Genomic DNA, 20,878 nt, shown 5'->3' on the forward strand with positions numbered 1-20,878 from the left:
ACAGAAAGCACACGTTAATTTAGTAGAGGCCCTACCTAACTTTGGTCGCAGGTGCTGACCGTGTACGTCCGCACGCCTGAAGAAGACGGGAACCGAAGTTCTAAGGAAGAATGACTCCTTCTGGCTCTTCGACTGGCCCGTCAAGTGACTGACTGGCTGACTGGCTCACTCACTCACTCACTGACTCACTCACTCACTCACTCATACTAATTCTATCCCACTTCTAGATGGGCTAGGAAGATGCGGTTTTCACCATTGAATTCCTTACTTTTTGTACATACTGGGAAACCCCTGAAGAAGACGGGAACCGAAGTTCTAAGGAAGAATGACTCCTTCTGGCTCTTCGACTGGCCCGTCAAGTGACTGACTGGCTGACTGACTGACTGGCTCACTCACTCACTCACTCACTCACTCATACTAATACTAATCTAGATGGGCTAGGAAGATGCGGTTTTCACCATTGGATTCCTTACTTTTTGTACATACTGGGAAACCCCCCCGCAAAAACCCCCGAAATTCCAAACCGTTCCCGAGATATTGACGTTTTTTAAGTTCCCCAAATCTTCTTATGTAGTCGTTGGCATGGAGTAGAACATTAAAATGATGAGGTGGCTGAGTCAGAAGATTGGGATGAGCTTTGTGAGGGCAGCGAGTATGTGTGTGTGAGGAGAACACAAATGTGGTTTTTAAAGGGGTGTCCTCTGGATTAATAAATGGGGTGTCCTCTAGATAAAGATTGGAGTAGAGTTAAAAGAATAGTGTTGCACTTAAAGGTGAATAAAAGGCGGGGTACAAAATTGATTTCATGAATTTGCTGATAATTACCTTCTATCATAGAGATGGGGATCCAAAGAATCAGAACATAGTGAAGCTAACTATGATCGTCCACAAGGAAATGAACAGGATAAACACAGGCTTGTAACACAGGAGATATTTACAAGAAAACCATCTTGAGAAGCCAGGTGACCAAATCTGGATCTGAAACAAACAGTAGGACATCCATTAGTTTGGTTGCTTAAGATACACAAAACTTTTGACTTTCTTCCGATTTTAATTGAATTTTTCAAAATTAGCTGACAATAATTACCTTCTAACATAGAGATGGGGATCCAAAGAATCAGAACATAGTGAAGCTAACTATGCTCGTCTACAAGGAAATGAACAGGATAAACACAGGCTTGTAACACAGGAGATATTTACAAGGAAACCATCTTGAGAAGCCAGGTGACCAAATCTGGATCTGAAACAAACAGTAGGACATCCATTAGTTTAGTTGCTTAAGATACACAAGAGAATACTTGACTTTCTTCCCATTTTATTTGAAGATTTTTGCTGATAGTTACCTTCTAACATAGAGATGGGGATCCAAAGAATCAGAACATAGTGAAGCTAACTATGCTCGTCTACAAGGAATTGAACAGGATAAACACAGGCTTGTAACACAGGAGATATTTACAAGAAAACCATCTTGAGAAGCCAGGTGACCAAATCTGGATCTGAAACAAACAGTAGGACATCCATTAGTTTGTTTGCCTATGGTACACAAGAGAATAATTGATTTTATTTGAAGATTTCAGAATTTGCTGATAATTACCTTCTAACATAGAGATGGAGATACAAAGTATGAGAACACAGTGGAAGTAACTATGCTCACATATGTTCAAGGAGTTGAACAGGGTTGTAAACAGGAGATATTTACACGGAAACCATCTTGAGCAGCCAGGTTACCAAATCTGGATCTGTAAAAAACAGTAGAACTTTTATTAGTTTGTTTACTTATTGTTCACTAGAGATTACTTGACTTTATCTCAATTTCATCTGAAGATTTCAGAATTTACTGACAATTACCTTCTAACATAAGGATGGGGATCCAAATAATCAGTACATAGTGAAGCTAACTGTACTGAATGAACAGAGTACAATAGACCTTCCCTTTGAATTTTCAATAAAGACTTGAACAAGAAAATTTTCACAGATTGAATGAAGCAATGTTAGGATAAAGGATTAGGTTTTTTATACACACCTGCGCAAAGGATCAGCATCTTTCCAACAAAAGCAAGTACATATCAACGGCATTGAGGGGCCAGCGTTGGCGTGAAATGTTGCTGTCATTTGCACACATCCACCCAGTGCCGGATCTAATGTAACAAGTATAGTGCCCACTTGTAAGTGTTTCTCCGTGGTGAAAAATGGCTGCGACTGGTTTGTAATTACATCCAGCAATCAATACTCGCGAATTGGGGACACCGGTAATCCGAGTATCCCGAATTTTGGTCATATTGTTGTTGAATGCAAGGAGTTGCACTAGAACGTACTGCGAAGACCTTACAATTACCCTCTTCTCTCGGGTCGTGTCGAGAAGATGGCAATTGGAACACGAATACCCCGGAAGTTGTTGCCAGGTGTTGAAGATAGCATCAAAAAAGTTGGTCAATAATCCTTTTTTGATGGTCACGCTGCATACTCTTCTAAAATGTGCGCTTCACTTTGGTCAGTTCTTCCAGAAGATTTATTTGAGAACAAGAACGTTTTGCTGCTCTTACTAGCGTATTCCTCTAATTGCATGAGATACCTTAGGTTAACACTGTTTACTGCACTTGAAATGTTCAGTAAATACTTGGCATCTTTCAATACGGCATACAGCTTCGAAATGAGCTTCCGAATATCCGGGTAATGAGGACCGAGTGTCTTCAAGAACAGTAATGTCGCTGAACAAGAACCGTAATAGCATTTCAAGGAGTGGTTGGTGCTATTTTTATTGGTTTCGCATGTTTTATTCGCTACCTTAAATATCGACTCTACCATGGACTTGTGAGATGCGATGCTCAAGTTGGTCAATAGTGGTTGAAGAATGCTAAAATTTTTAGTGGGGTCAATTTTGCAGAGTACATCACTACAAGTCCAACGGTATCTAGTAGTGCCATGCTTGGTGTTGATGGAAGCGAATTCAGGGAAAACTTCAGCTCCGTCTAGATGGGGGTTTACTACAATGGGCTTGTCGTGAGGATGTAGGACCCTGAAAAAAAAAAAAAAGTGAGAAAATTACTCAACCATTTTTCTCCTTCCTTTCAAATATTGTACCAAAGGGAACATTACGATTCGTCTCAAAATACCTCAGTGAACCTTTTTAGAGCCTGATTCATCCCAAAGAAAAGGTTTTAAAATTTCATACTTTCTGGGGCTTATAGAGTTAGGTACTTATTAGGTAGTACGCAAAAATAACTTTCTCATATGATCACCTTTAGGAAAAAAAAACTAATTTTTTAGAGGTAACTTTACCTAGTCCACTCAATAAATTTCCATACTTCAATATATTTACACTATATCTTTTTACACTGGTAATGTCGCCACTGGTCGCTACTCGATTTAAGTAGCTACTCAATTGTCCTCACGAAGGTGGGTGCACCCCGAACTCCAAGCACAGAGCCGAAAAAACTTCGACTCTACCGGGAAATCGGGACCTAAGGTGTGCAAGCCTAGAGTGATGCCCACTAGGGCACGGAGGAAAGCAGGGAAATTTCCCGTTGGAACAGTTAAGCAGTTAAGAATGCCGTGTCATCAGCAAATGTAGCAATAGTGTTTCTTGAGTTTTCAGGGATGTCGCTGGTGAATAATAAGTAGAGCATAGGGCCCAACACACTGCCCTGGGGTACACCAGCATTGACACTCATCAATTTGGAATAGCTGTCATCTTGCTTTATTCTGAAGTATCGGTCTGACAGATACGATTCCAGAATTTTCGCAAGATTGCCTGGTAGCATTTTTCCACTGGTAATGTCGCCACTGGTCGCTACTCGATTTAAGTAGCTACTCAATTGTCCTCACGAAGGTGGGTGCACCCCGAACTCCAAGCATAGAGCCGAAAAAACTTCGACTCTGCCGGGAAATCGGGACCTAAGGTGTGCAAGCCTAGAGTGATGCCCACAGCCCACTAGGGCACGGAGGAAAGCAGGGAAATTTCCCGTTGGATCAGCGGTTTTTAACATTTTTCAGCCCGCGTACGCCTTGGGTACCCGGATTTAGTCTCACGCTCTCACGTACCCCCGTCACCATCATAATGAGTACAGGGTACCCAATATACCAACAACACAACTGTTGGCATAATGGGACTTTTTAGTCTTAGCCGACAGTGTAAATAAGGTATATATATATAAAAAAAAAACCATACCGAGATTCCTAATACCCATACCTAGATACATTGTATATTAGTAGTATACCTAAAGTCATGTGTACCATTTCTACTGAGTTCCAATTTCCAAACACACTCAGTACCTTCCGCCATTACACAATTTTTTTCGCGTACCCCCCAGTTGAAAATCGCTGCACTAGATTTACCTACTAGAAAAAAAAAAACAACACAGAAAATGAAATGTTCTACTCGGACGAATGGTGTTGTTCATTTTTGCGGGTAACACTGTCAAGGTCTCATCACCCTAAAGTTAAGCAACGCCAAGCTGTGTGTGTGTCTGTGTGTGTGGCGAATCCACTAGGTATATTTAAATTTGTTCGCCTTCAGTACAACTCTCGACTGGAAATGTTTGTCGGATAGGCGATTCGTTTTGGGAGTGTTCGTCATGGACGCAAAAGAGAATAGGCGTTCCACCGGTGCGGACGATGGTAAGATTACGTTAGTCTTCATTTCATATAACTCCTGGACGCATTTCACAACAGAAGACCTAGGGTAAAAAAACACCGTCTTAAAAACTTTTGTCTTATATCTGTCACTTTTACATTGAAACCCGGAAGCCAGATAGGGCAGCATTGCATTTTTTTTTCTTTCTTTTTTTTTTCAAGTTAAAAATTTAAAATTACCGTTTTTTGCACCTTTTGTCTTAGAACTGACAACACAACCATGTGGCCAAGAGGCCAAGGTCTTTTGGTTTGTTATTGACATCTTTTGTTATTGACGGCCTAACAAACTTTTGTCTAATAATCTTATACCTATCTGTCATACTTACATTGCACCCGTATAGGGCAGCATAGTAAATGTTTTTTTTTTTTTTTTTTTTTTTATATTTTTATTTCCCCCCGTTAGGGGGGCATAGTAAAATTTTTTTTTTTTTTTTTTTTTTTTTTTTTTTTTTTTAATCACTACGTAATGGAATTGTAGTTTCCATTACAATTTCATTTAATGTAATTAGTAATTGATAGAACCCAATACTAATTACTATCATATGTAATTGTAATCCAATTTCAATTACATTTCATGTAATTGATATTTGATAGGACCCATTACTAATTACTATCAAAAGTAATTGTAGTTGCGATTTCAATTACATTTTGATGTAATTGAAATTGTCATCTCCATTAGGATTACATGTAATTTGTAATGGGTAATGGGAATTCCGTTTTTAACAACTCTGTGTGTGTCCCATAAATGGAGGTTGTTCAACTGCTGTGTGTCCCATAAATGGAGGTTGTTCAACTGCTGTGTGTCCCATAAATGGAGGTTGTTCAACTGCTGTGTTTCCCATAAATGGAGGTTGTTCAACTGCTGTGTGTCCCATAAATGGAGGTTGTTCAACTTGTGTTTCCCATAAATGGAGGTTGTTTAACTTCTGTATTATCCAAGGACATGTTAAGTGATTTGTCTGTACGTATTTCTCTCTTTTTTGTCTCGAACCGTGCCCGACCGTAATGGGACCCTGCGCCGATCACCAAGGGCTCAGCCGAGCCCGATATCGTGACTCCGCTGCCTAGCACAGCATATAATGCAGTTCCGCCTCCAGCTGAAGATCCCAATTTCGGGCGTCGGATGCTTATTTCCCGATTGAGTGATCATTATTTACCCACCCAGTGGTTATTTACCCGCTACCCATCACTACTCTTACCACATTTGCAGCGTTATCTGTGACAACGGCAGTCGTTTTGGTTATTAAGTCCCATTCCTCTTCAGTCTTCTGAACCTCAGTTGCCAGATTATCTGCAGTGTGGCGATGGGAAATCTCATGTGTAGAAAGAGTCACTGTCTTGGTGTGCCAAGTAGAGTCGATAAAGTGAGTACTTCGACGGAGACGTCCTGGAGCTAGTGGATATGATCCTTACTTTCTCAGTAAATCGCAGACTACTTCTCATCTTCTACAAGCCTACATTATCTCGTTTCGGCACATAACACATCTGTTCTGGGTTGGTCAGTAATGATCATGTGTCTTCTGTGGTCTACTCTGAGAGGCTCAGGAACACCCATAATACTCCGCTACTTATCTTCTACAAGCCTATATTGTCTTGTTTCGGCGCCAGATTATCTGCAGTGTGGCGATGGGAAATCTCATGTGTAGAAAGAGTCACTGTCTTGGTGTGCCAAGTAGAGTCGATAAAGTGAGCAGTTACAGTAATATATGACTGCTGAGATCTTGATGACCAGCAATCGGTAGTCAACGCCACGCTTGAGGCCGCTGACAACTCGGATTTAATTGCTTTACGTACACCTGTTGGAAATTGATTATACATAGTATTATTAGGTAGTTTATACCACAAAGTTTATGAGCATTTATTCTAAAGTACAACAGTTACCGAGAGGGGAACTCTTTTCTTTAGTATTTAATTTACCTACCTAGGTATATACAGTCGGTTGCAAAACTGAGTCAATGTTTCAATTTTTTGCCTTTTTCTTCTTATACTGTAAATTTGGTTTTGAAAATAAACACATAAATTTAGAGGAAGTAACTCAAGACTGTTTTATTTATTTATTCACAAAGAAAAATTGTTATAATGTAATGAAACTCGGATTTAATTGCTTTACGTACACCTGTTGGAAATTGATTATACATAGTATTATTAGGTAGTTTATACCACAAAGTTTATGAGCAGAGCATTTATTCTAAAGTACAACAGTTACCGAGAGGGGAACTCTTTTCTTTAGTATTTAATTTACCTACCTAGGTATATAAATTAAAGCACATATTATTTAAAATAAATAAATGTAATGGATTACAAATCCGGAAGTAAATCGATGAAAGGGTACTTACCAAATGAGCTATTTGTAAATTCTTCAAAAATTACATTACACCACCAACAAAACACAAATCACGATGTATTTTCTCTTGCACATCTCGCAGCCGAATGAAAGTAATGAAAATGAAACTAATATGTAAACAAAGATTACTTGATTTGGCATCGTTTACAAAAAACAGGCAACAGATAGCGCTACTGGTATCAGAATTATTTCACTATCCCGTCTTACCCCGGTATCACGTACTTTCGGAATTTGAGAAATTTGCTTTATGACCATTTCCTTGATAATTTGGTCTAAATTGTCCTTGATTTTGGTTTCCACTGAAACGAAACTGTTTACTTTGTTTGATTAATTTTACAATACTTTGAAATATGTCCATATTTATTACAATTATAACACTAACACATTGAAAGACTGAGGTTTAGGTACTTGATTACCTGATGGACCAGAATTATCTCTTGCTGATAATTTCTCTTCTTCACTTCTTAATTTCTTCTTAACAAAATTATAAATCCTTGGCTTTGTCATCTCTTCTGATTAGAATGCGGCAATCTCTTGTCCAGACGTGCTTGTGATTGTTTATCTCGCCTTTGTTATTGGATATTCTTATTGCTATTGAACACTTTCAAAGAGTGGTTAGTGCTATTTTTATGGCTTTTGCATGTTTTATCCGATACCTTGAATATCGAGTCTACCATAGCCTTGTGAGATGCGGTTCTCAAGGTGGTCAATAATGGTTGAACAATGCAAACATTTTTAGTGTGGTCAATTTTGCAGAGAATATCACTACAAGTCCAACGGTATCTAGTAACGCCATGCTTGGTGTTGATGGAAGCGAATTCAGGGAAAACTTCAGCTCCGTCTAAATGTGGGTTTAGTACAATGGGCTTGTAACACATTTCCCACAGGTAGGGCTCGGTATAGTTAGTGTGCAAACTTTTACCACACAACGCTATTGATGGATGGATGCCTTGGTCGGGGGTGTCCATCCGCTCCAGTAAACTTTTGCAGTAAGTTTGTACTGACTTGTGCTGCTTCCTAAAGTTTATGTTAGTTATTTTATGTGCATAAACAACCCACTTTAGTATACTTTTGCTTCTTACCAATATCATTGGGAAACTTCTACCACTCAGTTCTACCATAGCCTTGTGAGATGCGGTTCTCAAGGTGGTCAATAATGGTTGAACAATGCAAACATTTTTAGTGTGGTCAATTTTGCAGAGAATATCACTACAAGTCCAACGGTATCTAGTAACGCCATGCTTGGTGTTGATGGAAGCGAATTCAGGGAAAACTTCAGCTCCGTCTAAATGTGGGTTTAGTACAATGGGCTTGTCGTGAGGATGTGGGTTATAATTATAACACATTTCCCACAGGTAGGGCTCGGTATAGTTAGTGTGCAAGCTTTTACCACACAACGCTATTGATGGATAGATGCCTTTGTCGGGGGTGTCCATCCGCTCCAGTAAACTTTTGCTGTAAGTTTGTAATGAGTTGGGCTGCTTCCTAAAGTTTATGTTAGTTATTTTATGTGCATAAACAACCCACTTTAGTATACTTTTGCTTCTTACCAATCTCATTGGGAAACTTCTACCACTCAGTTTTTTTTGCAATGTCTCTTGCCAGTTGGTCTTGGTCAACATTCATTTTCATTATAGTTCGCCTCATTGTCTTCCTCCTCATCTGAGAGCGTCTTTGTTCAATTCTTCTTCTTGAACTAATAAGACCAATAAGCGTGTTATAAATACTAACGGGTTACCAACAGTGTATGGCGCGGCCGCGCGAAGGCGCAACACGGGGCGCTCGCGGGCGTGTAATAATATGCAATAAGGCAGCCCTCGCGAACGCGAGTAGTTTCTGCCCTATTGATGTCATAAAACATTAACATAACCGTGAGTTTGAAGAGGGGGAACGTGAAAAACTGAAACATTGACTCAGTTTTGCAACTGACTGTAAATTAAAGCACATATTATTTAAAATAAATAAATGTAATGGATTACAAATCCGGAAGTAAATCAATGAAAGGGTACTTATCAAATGAGCTATTCGTAAATTCTTCAAAAATTACATTACACCACCAACAAAACACAAATCACGATGTATTTTCTCTTGCACATCTCGCAGCGGAATGAAAGTAATGAAACTAATATGTAAACAAAGATTACTTGATTTGGCATCGTTTACAAAAAACACGCAACAGATAGCGCTACTGGTATCAGAATTATTTCACTATCCCGTCTTACCCCGGTATCTCGTACTCTCGGAATTTGAGAAATTTGCTTTATGACCATTTCCTTGATAATTTGGTCTGAATTGTCCATGATTCTGATTTCCACTGAAATTCGGTTTCTGAAACTGACCTTGAAAGTTAGGTCTAAATTGTCCTTGATTTTGGTTTCCACTGAAACGAAACTGTTTACTTTGATTACTTTTACAATACTTTGAAATATGTCCATATTTATTACAATTATAACACTTCTTATTTGTGAACACATTGAATGACTGAGGTTTAGGTACTTGGTTACCTGATGAACCAGAATTATCTCTTGCTGATAATTTCCCTTCTTCACTTCTTAATTTCTTCTTAACAAAATTATAGTCAACATCCTCAGGTGGCATCGACTCTATAATGCTCACAACTGTCTGGAACTTTCTAGGCATAGCTAAGAGAAAATTACATACAACATCACTGTCCTCAACATTTGAGTCTGACAATTTCAACTCTTCAAGTATTGAGTCAAATCATGTTCTGATTGTATATTTTCGAACCGAAATTTCCAGTTTAAGAAGTTGTTCCCATTGAACAGTTCAATGTTGCAGCCTTTGTTGCTTGCCATGATTAGGTACACTTCAAAAAATCTTCTCCAATTTTACACTAAGTATAGGTATGTACTTACAATTTCAGGGCGGAGCTTGAAGGGCTTTCCAACGGTCTAGGTAATATTGCTTTGATAGAACTGGGGTTATCTCGCATGTTCCACAGATCATTTTTACCTACAGAACCCAACAGCTTTTTGAAAAGTGATACCCAATTATATTTACCATGAATACTGACCAGAGAGACAAGATGTAACATTGGTGTGCCAAGAATTTTTCAGCTGGTTTGTAGACATTTGAGATACCACATACTCATTGTCTTGATCTTCACTAATTTGAATATTTCGTATCTTCTTTTGGTTTTTAAATTTGAAGCACTGTGACGTTTGTAGACATTTGAGATACCACATACTCATTGTCTTGATCTTCACTAATTTGAATATTTCGTATCTTCTTTTGGTTTTTAAATTTGGAGCACTGTGACTTGAAATGATTCCATGCTTTACAATAGCCACATTGTTTCCCATGTACTGACGAGGCTTATGCTCCAAACCACAACGCTTACAATCGTATGTTTTATCACCGGAACTTTGGCTAATAGAACTCTGATACCTTTGATCACTTGTACTGTGATTACTGTGAATAACATTCACTTCCTAGTACACTCCGGACTTGTTTTGTTGCAGAACACTGCAGCTCTGTTTTGCACTCTCTGCATCTCGACAGTGTTCTATTACCCTATCGAAACTGAGCTCTGGAATTCTCTTTGAATTGCTTCTCTGTTTGCCAGGCTGTCTTGAATTTCTGGACATAGTATTTGTTTTTCTTTTCTTTCCCCATGATTGCATGTATTTCTAGTAAGTTAATTGTTAAGTTTACTTTGATCACTTTGACTTTGATTTCTGCTTTCAAGCAGCTCACTCCAGCTTGTCACTGAGAATCTGCCCACTTTTGGAAAATATTCTCTCACTTGGTACGGAAGTACCTTGAATGTACAACCGCCTTTCCATCAGAGAGTACAATGTAGGATACATTGACCTATTTTTTTTTTTCCACCATAGAAGAGGATCTTCACACCTTCGAATAATTTGTTCTTTTAAGTATCTGTCTACTTCAATGGTAATTTTAGATGAATTGTCTTGGGGTGGCGTGCTGATTTCATTTTCAACTGCAGCATCCCAGTCGTTCCAAATTGAATCTTCTGACTCTACAGCGTGGGCAGATGGAGCAACAGTTGTAGGAACATGAGTGGCTGCAGAAGAACTTCAGTTTACTAGAGGAAGGCTGTGGTTGTTGAGGAGTAATATTAGGTTGACTTCTGAGTATGACAGTCCCTTTCCTTATTACAATTTTTTGCATGCATTCCTTCACTGACTCAATGCCTAAATCTCGATGGAGATCATCATTTCTTATGTACCACGGAGCATTTACAATGGTCCGGAGTACTTTATTCTGGAATCTTTCAATTATCATTCGGTTGGATGGACAGGTGCACCCCCAAAGTTGGATGCCGTAAGTCCATATCGGCCTTAAGACCTGTTTATAAAGCAGAAGCTTGTTCTCAATTGGTAGTGTTGAGTATCTACCAAGCAGCCAATACATTTTTCTAAACTTGATGTTAAGTTGTTCCCGTTTCTTTTTCACATGTTCCTTCCATTTAAGCTTGACATCCAGGGTCATCCCCAGATATTTAGCTTGGTTGGAGTGAGGAATTACAACGTTATTGAGGTAAACTGGCATGTATGGCAGATTTCTATTAGTGAAATCTATATGCACAGATTTACTCTCATTTAATTTGATTCTCCACACATTAGTCCATCTGTGGAATTCGGAAATAGTTACATTTAACTCTGCTGCATTATCTTGAGTGTTATCACCAACGGTTAAGAATGCCGTGTCATCAGCAAATGTAGCAATAGTGTTTCTTGAGTTTTCAGGGATGTCGCTGGTGAATAATAGGTAGAGCATAGGGCCCAACACACTGCCCTGGGGTACACCAGCATTGACACTCATCAATTTGGAATAGCTGTCATCTTGCTTTATTCTGAAGTATCGGTCTGACAGATACGATTCCAGAATTTTCGCAAGATTACCTGGTAGTATCTTCTTTAATTTGAAGATAAGTCCCTCATGCCAAACTTTATCGAATGCTTGAGATACATCGAGAAAGATGGCCGAGCAGACTTTTTTATCTTCTATGGCTTTTTCAATTTGGCTGGTGATCCTGTGAACTTGCTCAATGCAATTATGCTTAGAACGAAAACCGAACTGGTGGTCTGGTATCAGTTTTCTTTCATTTATAATTTCAATGAGGCGTTTCTTTAATATTTTTTCAAACAACTTTGATAAGAGTAAGGATATTGGTCTATATGAAGTAAAAAGTTTAAACTAAAAAAACCGTCAACCGCACTCCTCAGGTATGCCAATTGTATTTCATAGTCTGAAACTTTGTGTACATATAATTAGGAAATTTGCAAATTTCCTCTGGAACTTATTGACTGAATCTTCAGTTATACATTTTATAGACAGAGTTGGCAATGGAACCGCCATTGTTAACCTACAATCCAGCTTCACCTAAGTGAAACCTAAGTTGTGTGTAACCAGAAGTATGTTTCAATATGAAGTTGTCTTGTACAATTTTGTTAGGAATTTTATAAAAAGCCTGGTTGAATCTTTGAATGTCTTGTCCAGTTAATGAATCACATTGATAAGATTTACATATTGATAGATTCTGACGTAAATTTGTGAAGATTCATCTTGAAAAGAAGAACACAAATAACTTTTGAAGAGTAAAAGTTTTGTGATAAGATTTACCTTTTCTTTTATGATTGCATTTTGGTACATTAGGCTGACCTGTAGATGAATAACTCTCTTTTTGTGTGTACAATTTTGTTAGGAATTTTATAAAAAGCCTGGTTGAATCTTTGAATGTCTTGTCCAGTTAATGAATCACATTGATAAGATTTACCTTTTCTTTTATGATTGCATTTTGGTACATTAGGCTGACCTGTAGATGAATACCTCTCTTTTTGTCTAGCCATAAATTCATCCAGCCATCCCTCGCCCGCCTTCTTGTTAGTACACCATGTTGGAGGACATGCTACTTGATTCTTCAATGCGAACTCGTATGCCAACTCACGAACTTGTTCCTTAGTCAATCACCAGATTTTTAAAAGTAGAAATCACCCTGTATGGTCTTTGAAACGCAAGTGTTGATCAAGTACCACTACCACATATCTTGTGGAACTTTCTTTTGTAAAAAGGGGATTTGAGTTATTGAGTTTGATCATTTTTAACTTACCACTTTCAGGGCCTCCAGGTCTGCCTGATGTGAATGTGGGCGGAGTATTTCCACTTGCTAGTACCTCGGTTGCTGAAATAGACGGATAGCAACCGTATCGTATACTGAGCGGGGAGTGCCTGCTTGCAGAGCAGCTTGTCGTAGTGCGTTCTGGAATTGGACCACTTCCAGGGCCTCCAGGTCTGCCTGATGTGAATGAGGGCGGAGTATTTCCACTTGCTAGTACCTCTGTTGCTGAAATAGACGGATAGCAACCGTATCGTATACTGAGCGGGGAGTGCCTGCTTGCAGAGCAGCTTGTCGTAGTGCGTTCTGGAATTGGACCACTTTCAGGGCCTCCAGGTCTGCCTGATGTGAATGTGGGCGGAGTATTTCCACTTGCTAGTACCTCTGTTGCTGAAATAGACGGATAGCAACCGTATCGTATACTGAGCGGGGAGTGCCTGCTTGCAGAGCAGCTTGTCGTAGTGCGTTCTGGAATTGGACCACTTTCAGGGCCTCCAGGTCTGCCTGGTGTGAATGTGGGCGGAGTATTTCCACTTGCTAGTACCTCTGTTGCTGAAATAGACGGATAGCAACCGTATCGTATACTGAGCGGGGAGTGCCTGCTTGCAGAGCAGCTTGTCGTAGTGCGTTCTGGAATTGGACCACTTCCAGGGCCTCCAGGTCTGCCTGATGTGAATGAGGGCGGAGTATTTCCACTTGCTAGTACCTCTGTTGCTGAAATAGACTGATAGCAACCGTATCGTATACTGAGCGGGGAGTGCCTGCTTGCAGAGCAGCTTGTCGTAGTGCGTTCTGGAATTGGACCACTTTCAGGGCCTCCAGGTCTGCCTGGTGTGAATGTGGGCGGAGTATTTCCACTTGCTAGTACCTCTGTTGCTGAAATAGACGGACTCAGTAGCCCTATTGGAGCAATGCATATAAGCTGTTTGAAATTACCTCTTCGTTGTTTGTTCTTCACGAAGCTCGACATCGGGGCTTCTTCGTGCAGTAGTAATACCGCCCCTTCTTGTTATACAGAAACCCATTGTGGTGGTACACCGTGCGTGGCCCCACCAATTCTTCTATTCTGAAAAAGAACGAATGTTGAGTATAAATAAACTAGTGACTAGTGGTTCTGAGAACTGTAGACCTCACTCAGATTTGAAATTACCTCTTCGTTATTCGTTCTTCACGAAGCTCGACATCGGGGCTTCTTCGTGCAGTAGTAATACCGCCCCTTCTTGTTATACAGAAACCCATTGTGGTGGTACACCGTGCGTGGCCCCACCAATTCTTCTATTCTGAAAAAGAACGAATGTTGAGTATAAATAAACTAGTGACTAGTGGTTCTGAGAACTGTAGACCTCACTCAGATTTGAAATTACCTCTTCGGTATTGGTTCTACACGAAGCTCGACATCGGGGCTTCTTCGTGCAGTAGTAGTACCGCCCCTTCTTGTTGTATACAAATCCATTGTGGTGGTACACCGTGCGTGGCCCCACCAATTTTTCCATTCTGAAAAAGAACGAATGTTGAGTATAAATGAACTAGTGACTAGTGGTTCTGTGAACTGTAGACCTCACTCAGATTCTTTTGCCTAAGCTTAACGTCCTTTCATATCTACAACTGTTACTTGGTACCTACCTATTTGAATTTCAGATTCATGTTATTGCGTATTCCTTTTCATTCCTCATTCTGCTTTCGGCGAGCGCCTTGACCACTACACCACCGAGGCAAATAGATTAAAATCACCCGGGTCTATCTCCTGTTAGGGACGAGTCATCTCTGAGAATACTTGGAGACTGTTCGGACCTTGTCTCCGAACATGGTCAGGGGTAATATGTAACTTAACATGAGGTTTACCTTGTCTATCGACGACCGATTGACAATGTTTGGACACACCTTAAAAATAATACATAATAACATAATTGTCAGGGACAAATTGAAAAATCCCAGGATCCCGGAGTTTCACTTATCGGTTTAGTTTTCGAGATCTTCAGAATTCCGCGGAATTCAGAACCGTGTTTCAGTACTGTGAATGTGGGCGGAGTATTTCCACTTGCTAGTACCTCTGTTGCTGAAATAGACGGACTCAGTAGCCCTATTGGAGCAATGCATATATGCTGTTTGAAATTACCTCCTCGTTGTTTGTTCTTCACGAAGCTCGACATCGGGGCTTCTTCGTGCAGTAGTAATACCGCCCCTTCTTGTTGTATAAAAATCCATTGTGGTGGTACACCGTGCGTGGCCCCACCGAAAAAGAACGAATGTTGAATATAAATAATATATTGTACTGGAAAAGGGTTTAAAGCGTTTAGAATAGTAACTGCTATACCCGGCCTGAATCAAAAACCCAATGTGGGTTAGAAGGGGTGTACGAGTATTTTCCTTCCAGAAACGGAACCGATTCCCTTTTGGAAAGTAAAATATCTCGTGTACTAAACCCAGTGGCGTAGCGTGGTATAACTCCAAGTGTAGGGCGGACACTAATTTCTATCACAATATCTATCTAATAAGAATACAATAATTATTTAAAGTCAATAGTTAAGGGTATTTGAGTGGAATTTTTGTGTGTATGACCGCCATACACGCCTTACATGGACGCTACGCCACTGACTAAACCATAGGAAATCCAAGATGGCGCTCCGCCATCGGAATAGGCTCCGTTTCCCGAAAGGAAAATACAATTAAGCTTTTCTTGTTTTACTATGTCGGCTCGAGGTCAATAACTTAAAGATAATGGTTGGGTAGAAGAACTCCTTCAGGAGAACTCTTAAATGAAACAAAAAAGGAAAAAATGGTTCCTTACTACCTAATCTAAAAAGAAAAAACTACCAAATTTCCATTTCTAAACCTGTGTCCATACATAGTCGACTGGCCGTCGCGTCGATCGATGTCGACTAAACCGTCCACACTGCTCTAAACCTGTGTCCATACATAGTCGACCGGCTGTCGCGTCGATCGATGTCGACTGAACCGTCCACACTGTCGCGACAACATAGATTTACCTCGTCTATCGACAACCGGTTGACTATGTTTGGACACACCTTAATAATACATAATAAGATAATTGTGTCAGGGGACAAATTGAAAAATCCCAATAAAATAACAAACAAACAAAAGAACTTGTTGCATTGGAATTATTTAAAATTGACAAGGGAACAGATTCAGCAGGTAGTTTTTTGTGAAAGGAAAAAAAACATTGATCCGGAATTTCCGACAAAGATCTCATAATTCCCTGCTGATATTTCTTAAATAATAATAATAATAATAGTGCTTATGTATACTGCTCGAGACAATTTGCCAGTACTGCATGTTTGCACAGTTCGTGCGTGTATGGTACTGATCGTTTCTTGTGCAAGCTGTACGAGTAAAATCGGTCTAGAATCTAGATCGAAGTATTTTGCGCAAACACTGCTCGTATGACGACCTGTTCGCATGTCTAAGGTAGTGTTTGTGCAAATTTTGCATTTTTACAACTCTTCTTTCTCTTCGGTGTTTGCACAAGCGGTTGGAAGGCGTACGGGCTCACGCTTGCGCAAACAGTTGGCCCGTGTATGGAGGGGGCTTGAGAGTGAATCAAGGTAAGTAACAAATGAATACACAGAAACATTTTCATATAATTTCAACAACAAAGGGGTAATGATCGTATATATTTTTCAAAAAATTCTTTCTCTTCGGTGTTTGCACAAGCGGTTGGAAGGCGTACGGGCTCACGCTTGCGCAAACAGTTGGCCCGTGTATGGAGGGGGCTTAAGAGTGAATCAAGGTAAGTAACAAATGAATACACAGAAACATTTTCATATAATTTCAACAACAAAGGGGTAATAATCGTATATATTTTTCAAAAAGTAAACTGATATAACTAAAAGACAATTGAATTGTTTGCTCTTGCTCTAAAATTAAGGCACTAAAAATTAAATAAGTAACGAAGTAAACAAAGTAACAGTTCCAAAAAATAAACTGATATAACTAAAAGACAATTGAATTGTTTGCTCTTGCTCTAAAATTAAGGCACTAAAAATTAAATAAGTAACGAAATAAACAAAGTAACAGTTAAAAATGCGAATTAGATTAAGTATACTTGGACAAGTCTTATTTAAGTACCATTTGTACATGGGTGAATGAGTGAGACGGTATGTGAATTATTCGGAAAATCCAAATTGCGGTCAAAATTAGCTGATTGTTTAAATCTTGTGCCCCTAACGGCTACTAATAGCCCAATTGTATAATCTAATTGGTAAGTACATCTATTTCCAGATGATATTCAAATGATATCGATCTTATTCTAATTCGAACAAAATCTCAAACGCCATTAATTCGCGACTCGTTCGAAAGCGATTTCCTTGAACCTCCGACTAACAGTTTCCTCTAGCTCTACCAACAGTAAGTACATCTATTTCCAGATGATATTCAAATGATATCGATCTTATTCTAATTCGAACATATTTATGTACCTATGTAATATTCCATTAAAACACTACACAAATTCCGAGTCTTCAGTAGGTACCTACACAGAAAAATAGTTAAGGTCCAACACTAAAAATGTAGCTAAAAACAATTAGGTTCCAACCATAAGTATCTATATACTAAAAATGCCTACAAATTACATACTTTTCGACATAATGCGTATGAATTGAACGTAATTATTATAGTTGTGAATGTAAATTGGAATGTGCTTGGATCACTATAATCTACAAAGCTCTTACATAGTTAATGTAAATGATTAAATAACGTTTAATTTAAATACCAAAAGGCCTCGGTATAACGGTTACTTTTCTGCTGATTAATTTTATTTTACTAATATCGTAATCTAGATACGGAAATCTAATATTTTTTTTATTATTATTTTTTTTTAATTTTTAACCCACTTTAACAAGTTTTTGTCTTTCGTGGGACCTCTCTCAAGGTGTTAAATTTTTGTATATAATCCGATGATCTTAAGGTACTCCAGCATAGATACTATTTTAATTAAACCTTTTTGATTTTAAACATTTCTCCTTTCTTGTTTTCAATTGAAGATATCGTCTTTCATTTGATTTTCATATTGTACTGGAAAAGGGTTTAAAGCGTTTAGAATAGTAACTGCTATACCCGGCCTGAATCAAAAACCCAATGTGGGTTAGAAGGGGCGTACGAGTATTTTCCTTTCAGAAACGGAACCGATTCCCTTTTGGAAAGTAAAATATCTCGTGTACTAAACCATCTGAGCACTCACTAGCCCCCTATTAGCGGAGGCCTCAGATACTTATCTGATTTTGTACTTTAATATTTAGTTATTATTTTAAGATATGTCAATATTTTACTGTACAAATAAAGGCTATTACTACTACTATTACTTACTACTAAACCATAGGAAATCCAAGATGGCGCTCCGCCATCGGAATAGGCTCCGTTTCTGAAAGTTTCCCGAAAGGAAAATACAATTAAGCTTTTCTTGTTTTACTATGTCGGCTCGAGGTCAATAACTTAAAGATAATGGTTGGGTAGAAGAACTCCTTCAGGAGAACTCTTAAATGAAACAAAAAAGGAAAAATGGTTCCTTACTACCTAATCTAAAAAGAAAAAACTACAAAATTTCCATTTCTAAACCTGTGTCCATACATAGTCGACCGGCTGTCGCGTCGATCGATGTCGACTGAACCGTCCACACTGTCGCGACAACATAGATTTACCTCGTCTATCGACAACCGGTTGACTATGTTTGGACACACCTTAATAATACATAATAAGATAATTGTGTCAGGGGACAAATTGAAAAAATCCCCATAAAATAACAAACAAACAAAAGAACTTGTTGCATTGGAATTATTTAAAATTGATAAGGGAACAGATTCAGCAGTGCCCTAAATCACCAAAGTATGGAAAAGTATTTACAATTCCATATTTTGATATGATTCGTCCAAATTCAAAATTCTCCTTTTCCATTGGCTATTACACTTGTAATTCCATACTTTGGTAATTTAGGGCACTGGTAGTTTTTTGTGAAAGGAGGAAAAAAAACATTGATCCGGAATTTCCGACAAAGATCTCATAATTCCCTGCTGATATTTCTTAATTAGACTAAAATCGGGCGGAGTATTTCCACTTGCTAGTACCTCTGTTGCTGAAATAGACGGACTCAGTAGCCCTATTGGAGCAATGCATATATGCTGTTTGAAATTACCTCCTCGTTGTTTGTTCTTCACGAAGCTCGACATCGGGGCTTCTTCGTGCAGTAGTAATACCGCCCCTTCTTGTTGTATAAAAATCCATTGTGGTGGTACACCGTGCGTGGCCCCACCAATTTTTCCATTCTGAAAAAGAACGAATGTTGAGTATAAATGAACTAGTGACTAGTGGTTCTGTGAACTGTAGACCTCACTCAGATTCTTTTGCCTAAGCTTAACGTCCTTTCATATCTACAATTGTTACTTGGTACCTACCTATTTGAATTTCAGATTCATGTTATTGCGTATTCCTTTTCATTCCTCATTCTGCTTTCAAGCAGCTCACTCCAGCTTGTCACTGAGAATCTGCCCACTTTTGGAAAATATTCTCTCACTTGGTACGGAAGTACCTTCAATGTACAACCGCCTTTCCATCAGAGAGAACAATGTAGGACACATTGACCTATTTTTTTCCACACATAAGTGGATCTTCACACCTTCGAATAATTTGTTCTTTTAAGTATCTGTCTACTTCAATGATAATTTTAGATGAATTGTCTTGGGGTCGCGTGCTGATTTCATTTTCAACTGCAGCATCCCAGTCGTTCCAAATTGAATCTTCTGACTCTACAGCGTGGGCAGATGGAACAACAGTTGTAGGAACGTGAGCGGCTGCAGAAGAACTAGAGGAAGGCTGTGGTTGTTGAGGAGTAATATTAGGTTGGCTTCTGAGTATGACAGTCCCTTTCCTTATTATTTTTATTCTTAACGTCATTTTTCATTTGTTCTCTAATAAATGCACTTGTTTTAAATCTGGGGTCCAAAAAAGTTGCTTCTTGGAGAAGTTCATTCATCTCCATAGGCATCAACCTCTGCTCAGTCTGCTTTTGCAACGTTTCCAAAAATAAAGCAAGTTCTGAGAGAGGTTGCTCAGGAGGGTTCAGTGTCACTTGTTTGAGTATCATTTGGATGTAGATTATAACTTTCGACACACCCTCTGTTTTCTCAGCGCTGGTTTCCACTGTAATTTTTTCAAAGAGGTTGAGTTTTTCACAAACCGTTGAGATTATTTTCCAATCTTGTCCATTCAAATTACTATCCAAATTGAGATCTGCCATTGCTGATAGGATTGGTAATTTTAATTCTAAGAACCTCTCAAACATATAAAATGTGGAATTCCATCTTGTATAAATTATAAATGTGGAATTCCATCTTGTTGGGACGTCTTGAATGAGTGCTTTAATAGGAGTATGATTCAACTGTTCCTGCATATTACGCAACTTTTCCATAGCATTGGTGTTTTCTTAAATTTCACCTTGTTTTCTTAAATTTCTCCTTCTTGTAATATAGCACTCATACAATAGGCCTTACTTTTCAGAAAATTATTTTTCTCAGTGTAGGATCCTATAATTAAACACAGGGCAATGGACAAAGGCGCGGTAGAAATCCGCTATGATTGTGGGTAAATTTGTATAATAATAATAATAATGATAATAATAATAATAATAAAAAGAAACATTAGACCAGATTGACTGGAAGAAGAAGAATTTGCTAAAATTCGATGCGAAAGGGTCCTTTTTCTGGTGAATTCCTGTAAACATTTTCTCCTGGCCCCCCAGGTCAACATCGTCAATAGAGATCTTTCAAACCCCTCTCAGCTCCTCCTATCAG

General features: G+C 38.8%; 1 protein-coding gene and 2 long non-coding RNA genes across 3 annotated transcripts; 1 reads left to right on the forward strand and 2 right to left on the reverse strand.

Moving 5' to 3' along the window:
- Positions 1 to 911: 911 nt before the first annotated feature.
- On the reverse strand, positions 912 to 1,665 carry LOC103510258. Its single transcript, XR_541415.2, has 4 exons — positions 1,595 to 1,665; positions 1,344 to 1,496; positions 1,088 to 1,240; positions 912 to 978 (listed from the first exon to the last, which is right to left on the reverse strand). It is a non-coding gene; the product is annotated as an uncharacterized LOC103510258 (long non-coding RNA).
- A 10,302-nt stretch (positions 1,666 to 11,967) lies between these two features.
- On the reverse strand, positions 11,968 to 20,676 carry LOC113467884 (translation initiation factor IF-2-like). The gene is made up of 3 exons (XM_026824353.1): positions 19,157 to 20,676; positions 13,074 to 13,785; positions 11,968 to 11,996 (listed from the first exon to the last, which is right to left on the reverse strand). The coding sequence occupies exons 1-3, from the start codon at positions 19,256 to 19,258 to the stop codon at positions 11,968 to 11,970; spliced, it is 843 nt and encodes a 280-aa protein (XP_026680154.1). The 5' UTR covers positions 19,259 to 20,676.
- Positions 15,997 to 19,070, forward strand: LOC113467889. Its single transcript, XR_003391818.1, has 2 exons — positions 15,997 to 16,232; positions 18,901 to 19,070. It is a non-coding gene; the product is annotated as an uncharacterized LOC113467889 (long non-coding RNA).
- Positions 20,677 to 20,878: the final 202 nt, after the last annotated feature.

Source organism: Diaphorina citri, unplaced genomic scaffold (genome assembly GCF_000475195.1).
Source record: "Diaphorina citri unplaced genomic scaffold, Diaci psyllid genome assembly version 1.1 scaffold578, whole genome shotgun sequence".
In the NCBI taxonomy this organism is placed as follows: Eukaryota; Metazoa; Arthropoda; class Insecta; order Hemiptera; family Psyllidae; genus Diaphorina; species Diaphorina citri.

Coding starts and splice junctions, on each gene's coding strand:
- LOC113467884 (XM_026824353.1), bottom strand. CDS start 19,258: ATGTCGAGCTTCGTGAAGAACAAACAACGAGGAGGTAATTTCAAACAG. Junction 13,786..19,156: donor CGTCTATTTCAGCAACAGAG/GTACTAGCAAGT, acceptor TCAGCAACAGAG/GTACTAGCAAGTGGAAATAC. Junction 11,997..13,073: donor ACCTGGAGGCCCTGAAAGTG/GTAAGTTAAAAA, acceptor GCAAGTTCACAG/GATCACCAGCCAAATTGAAA.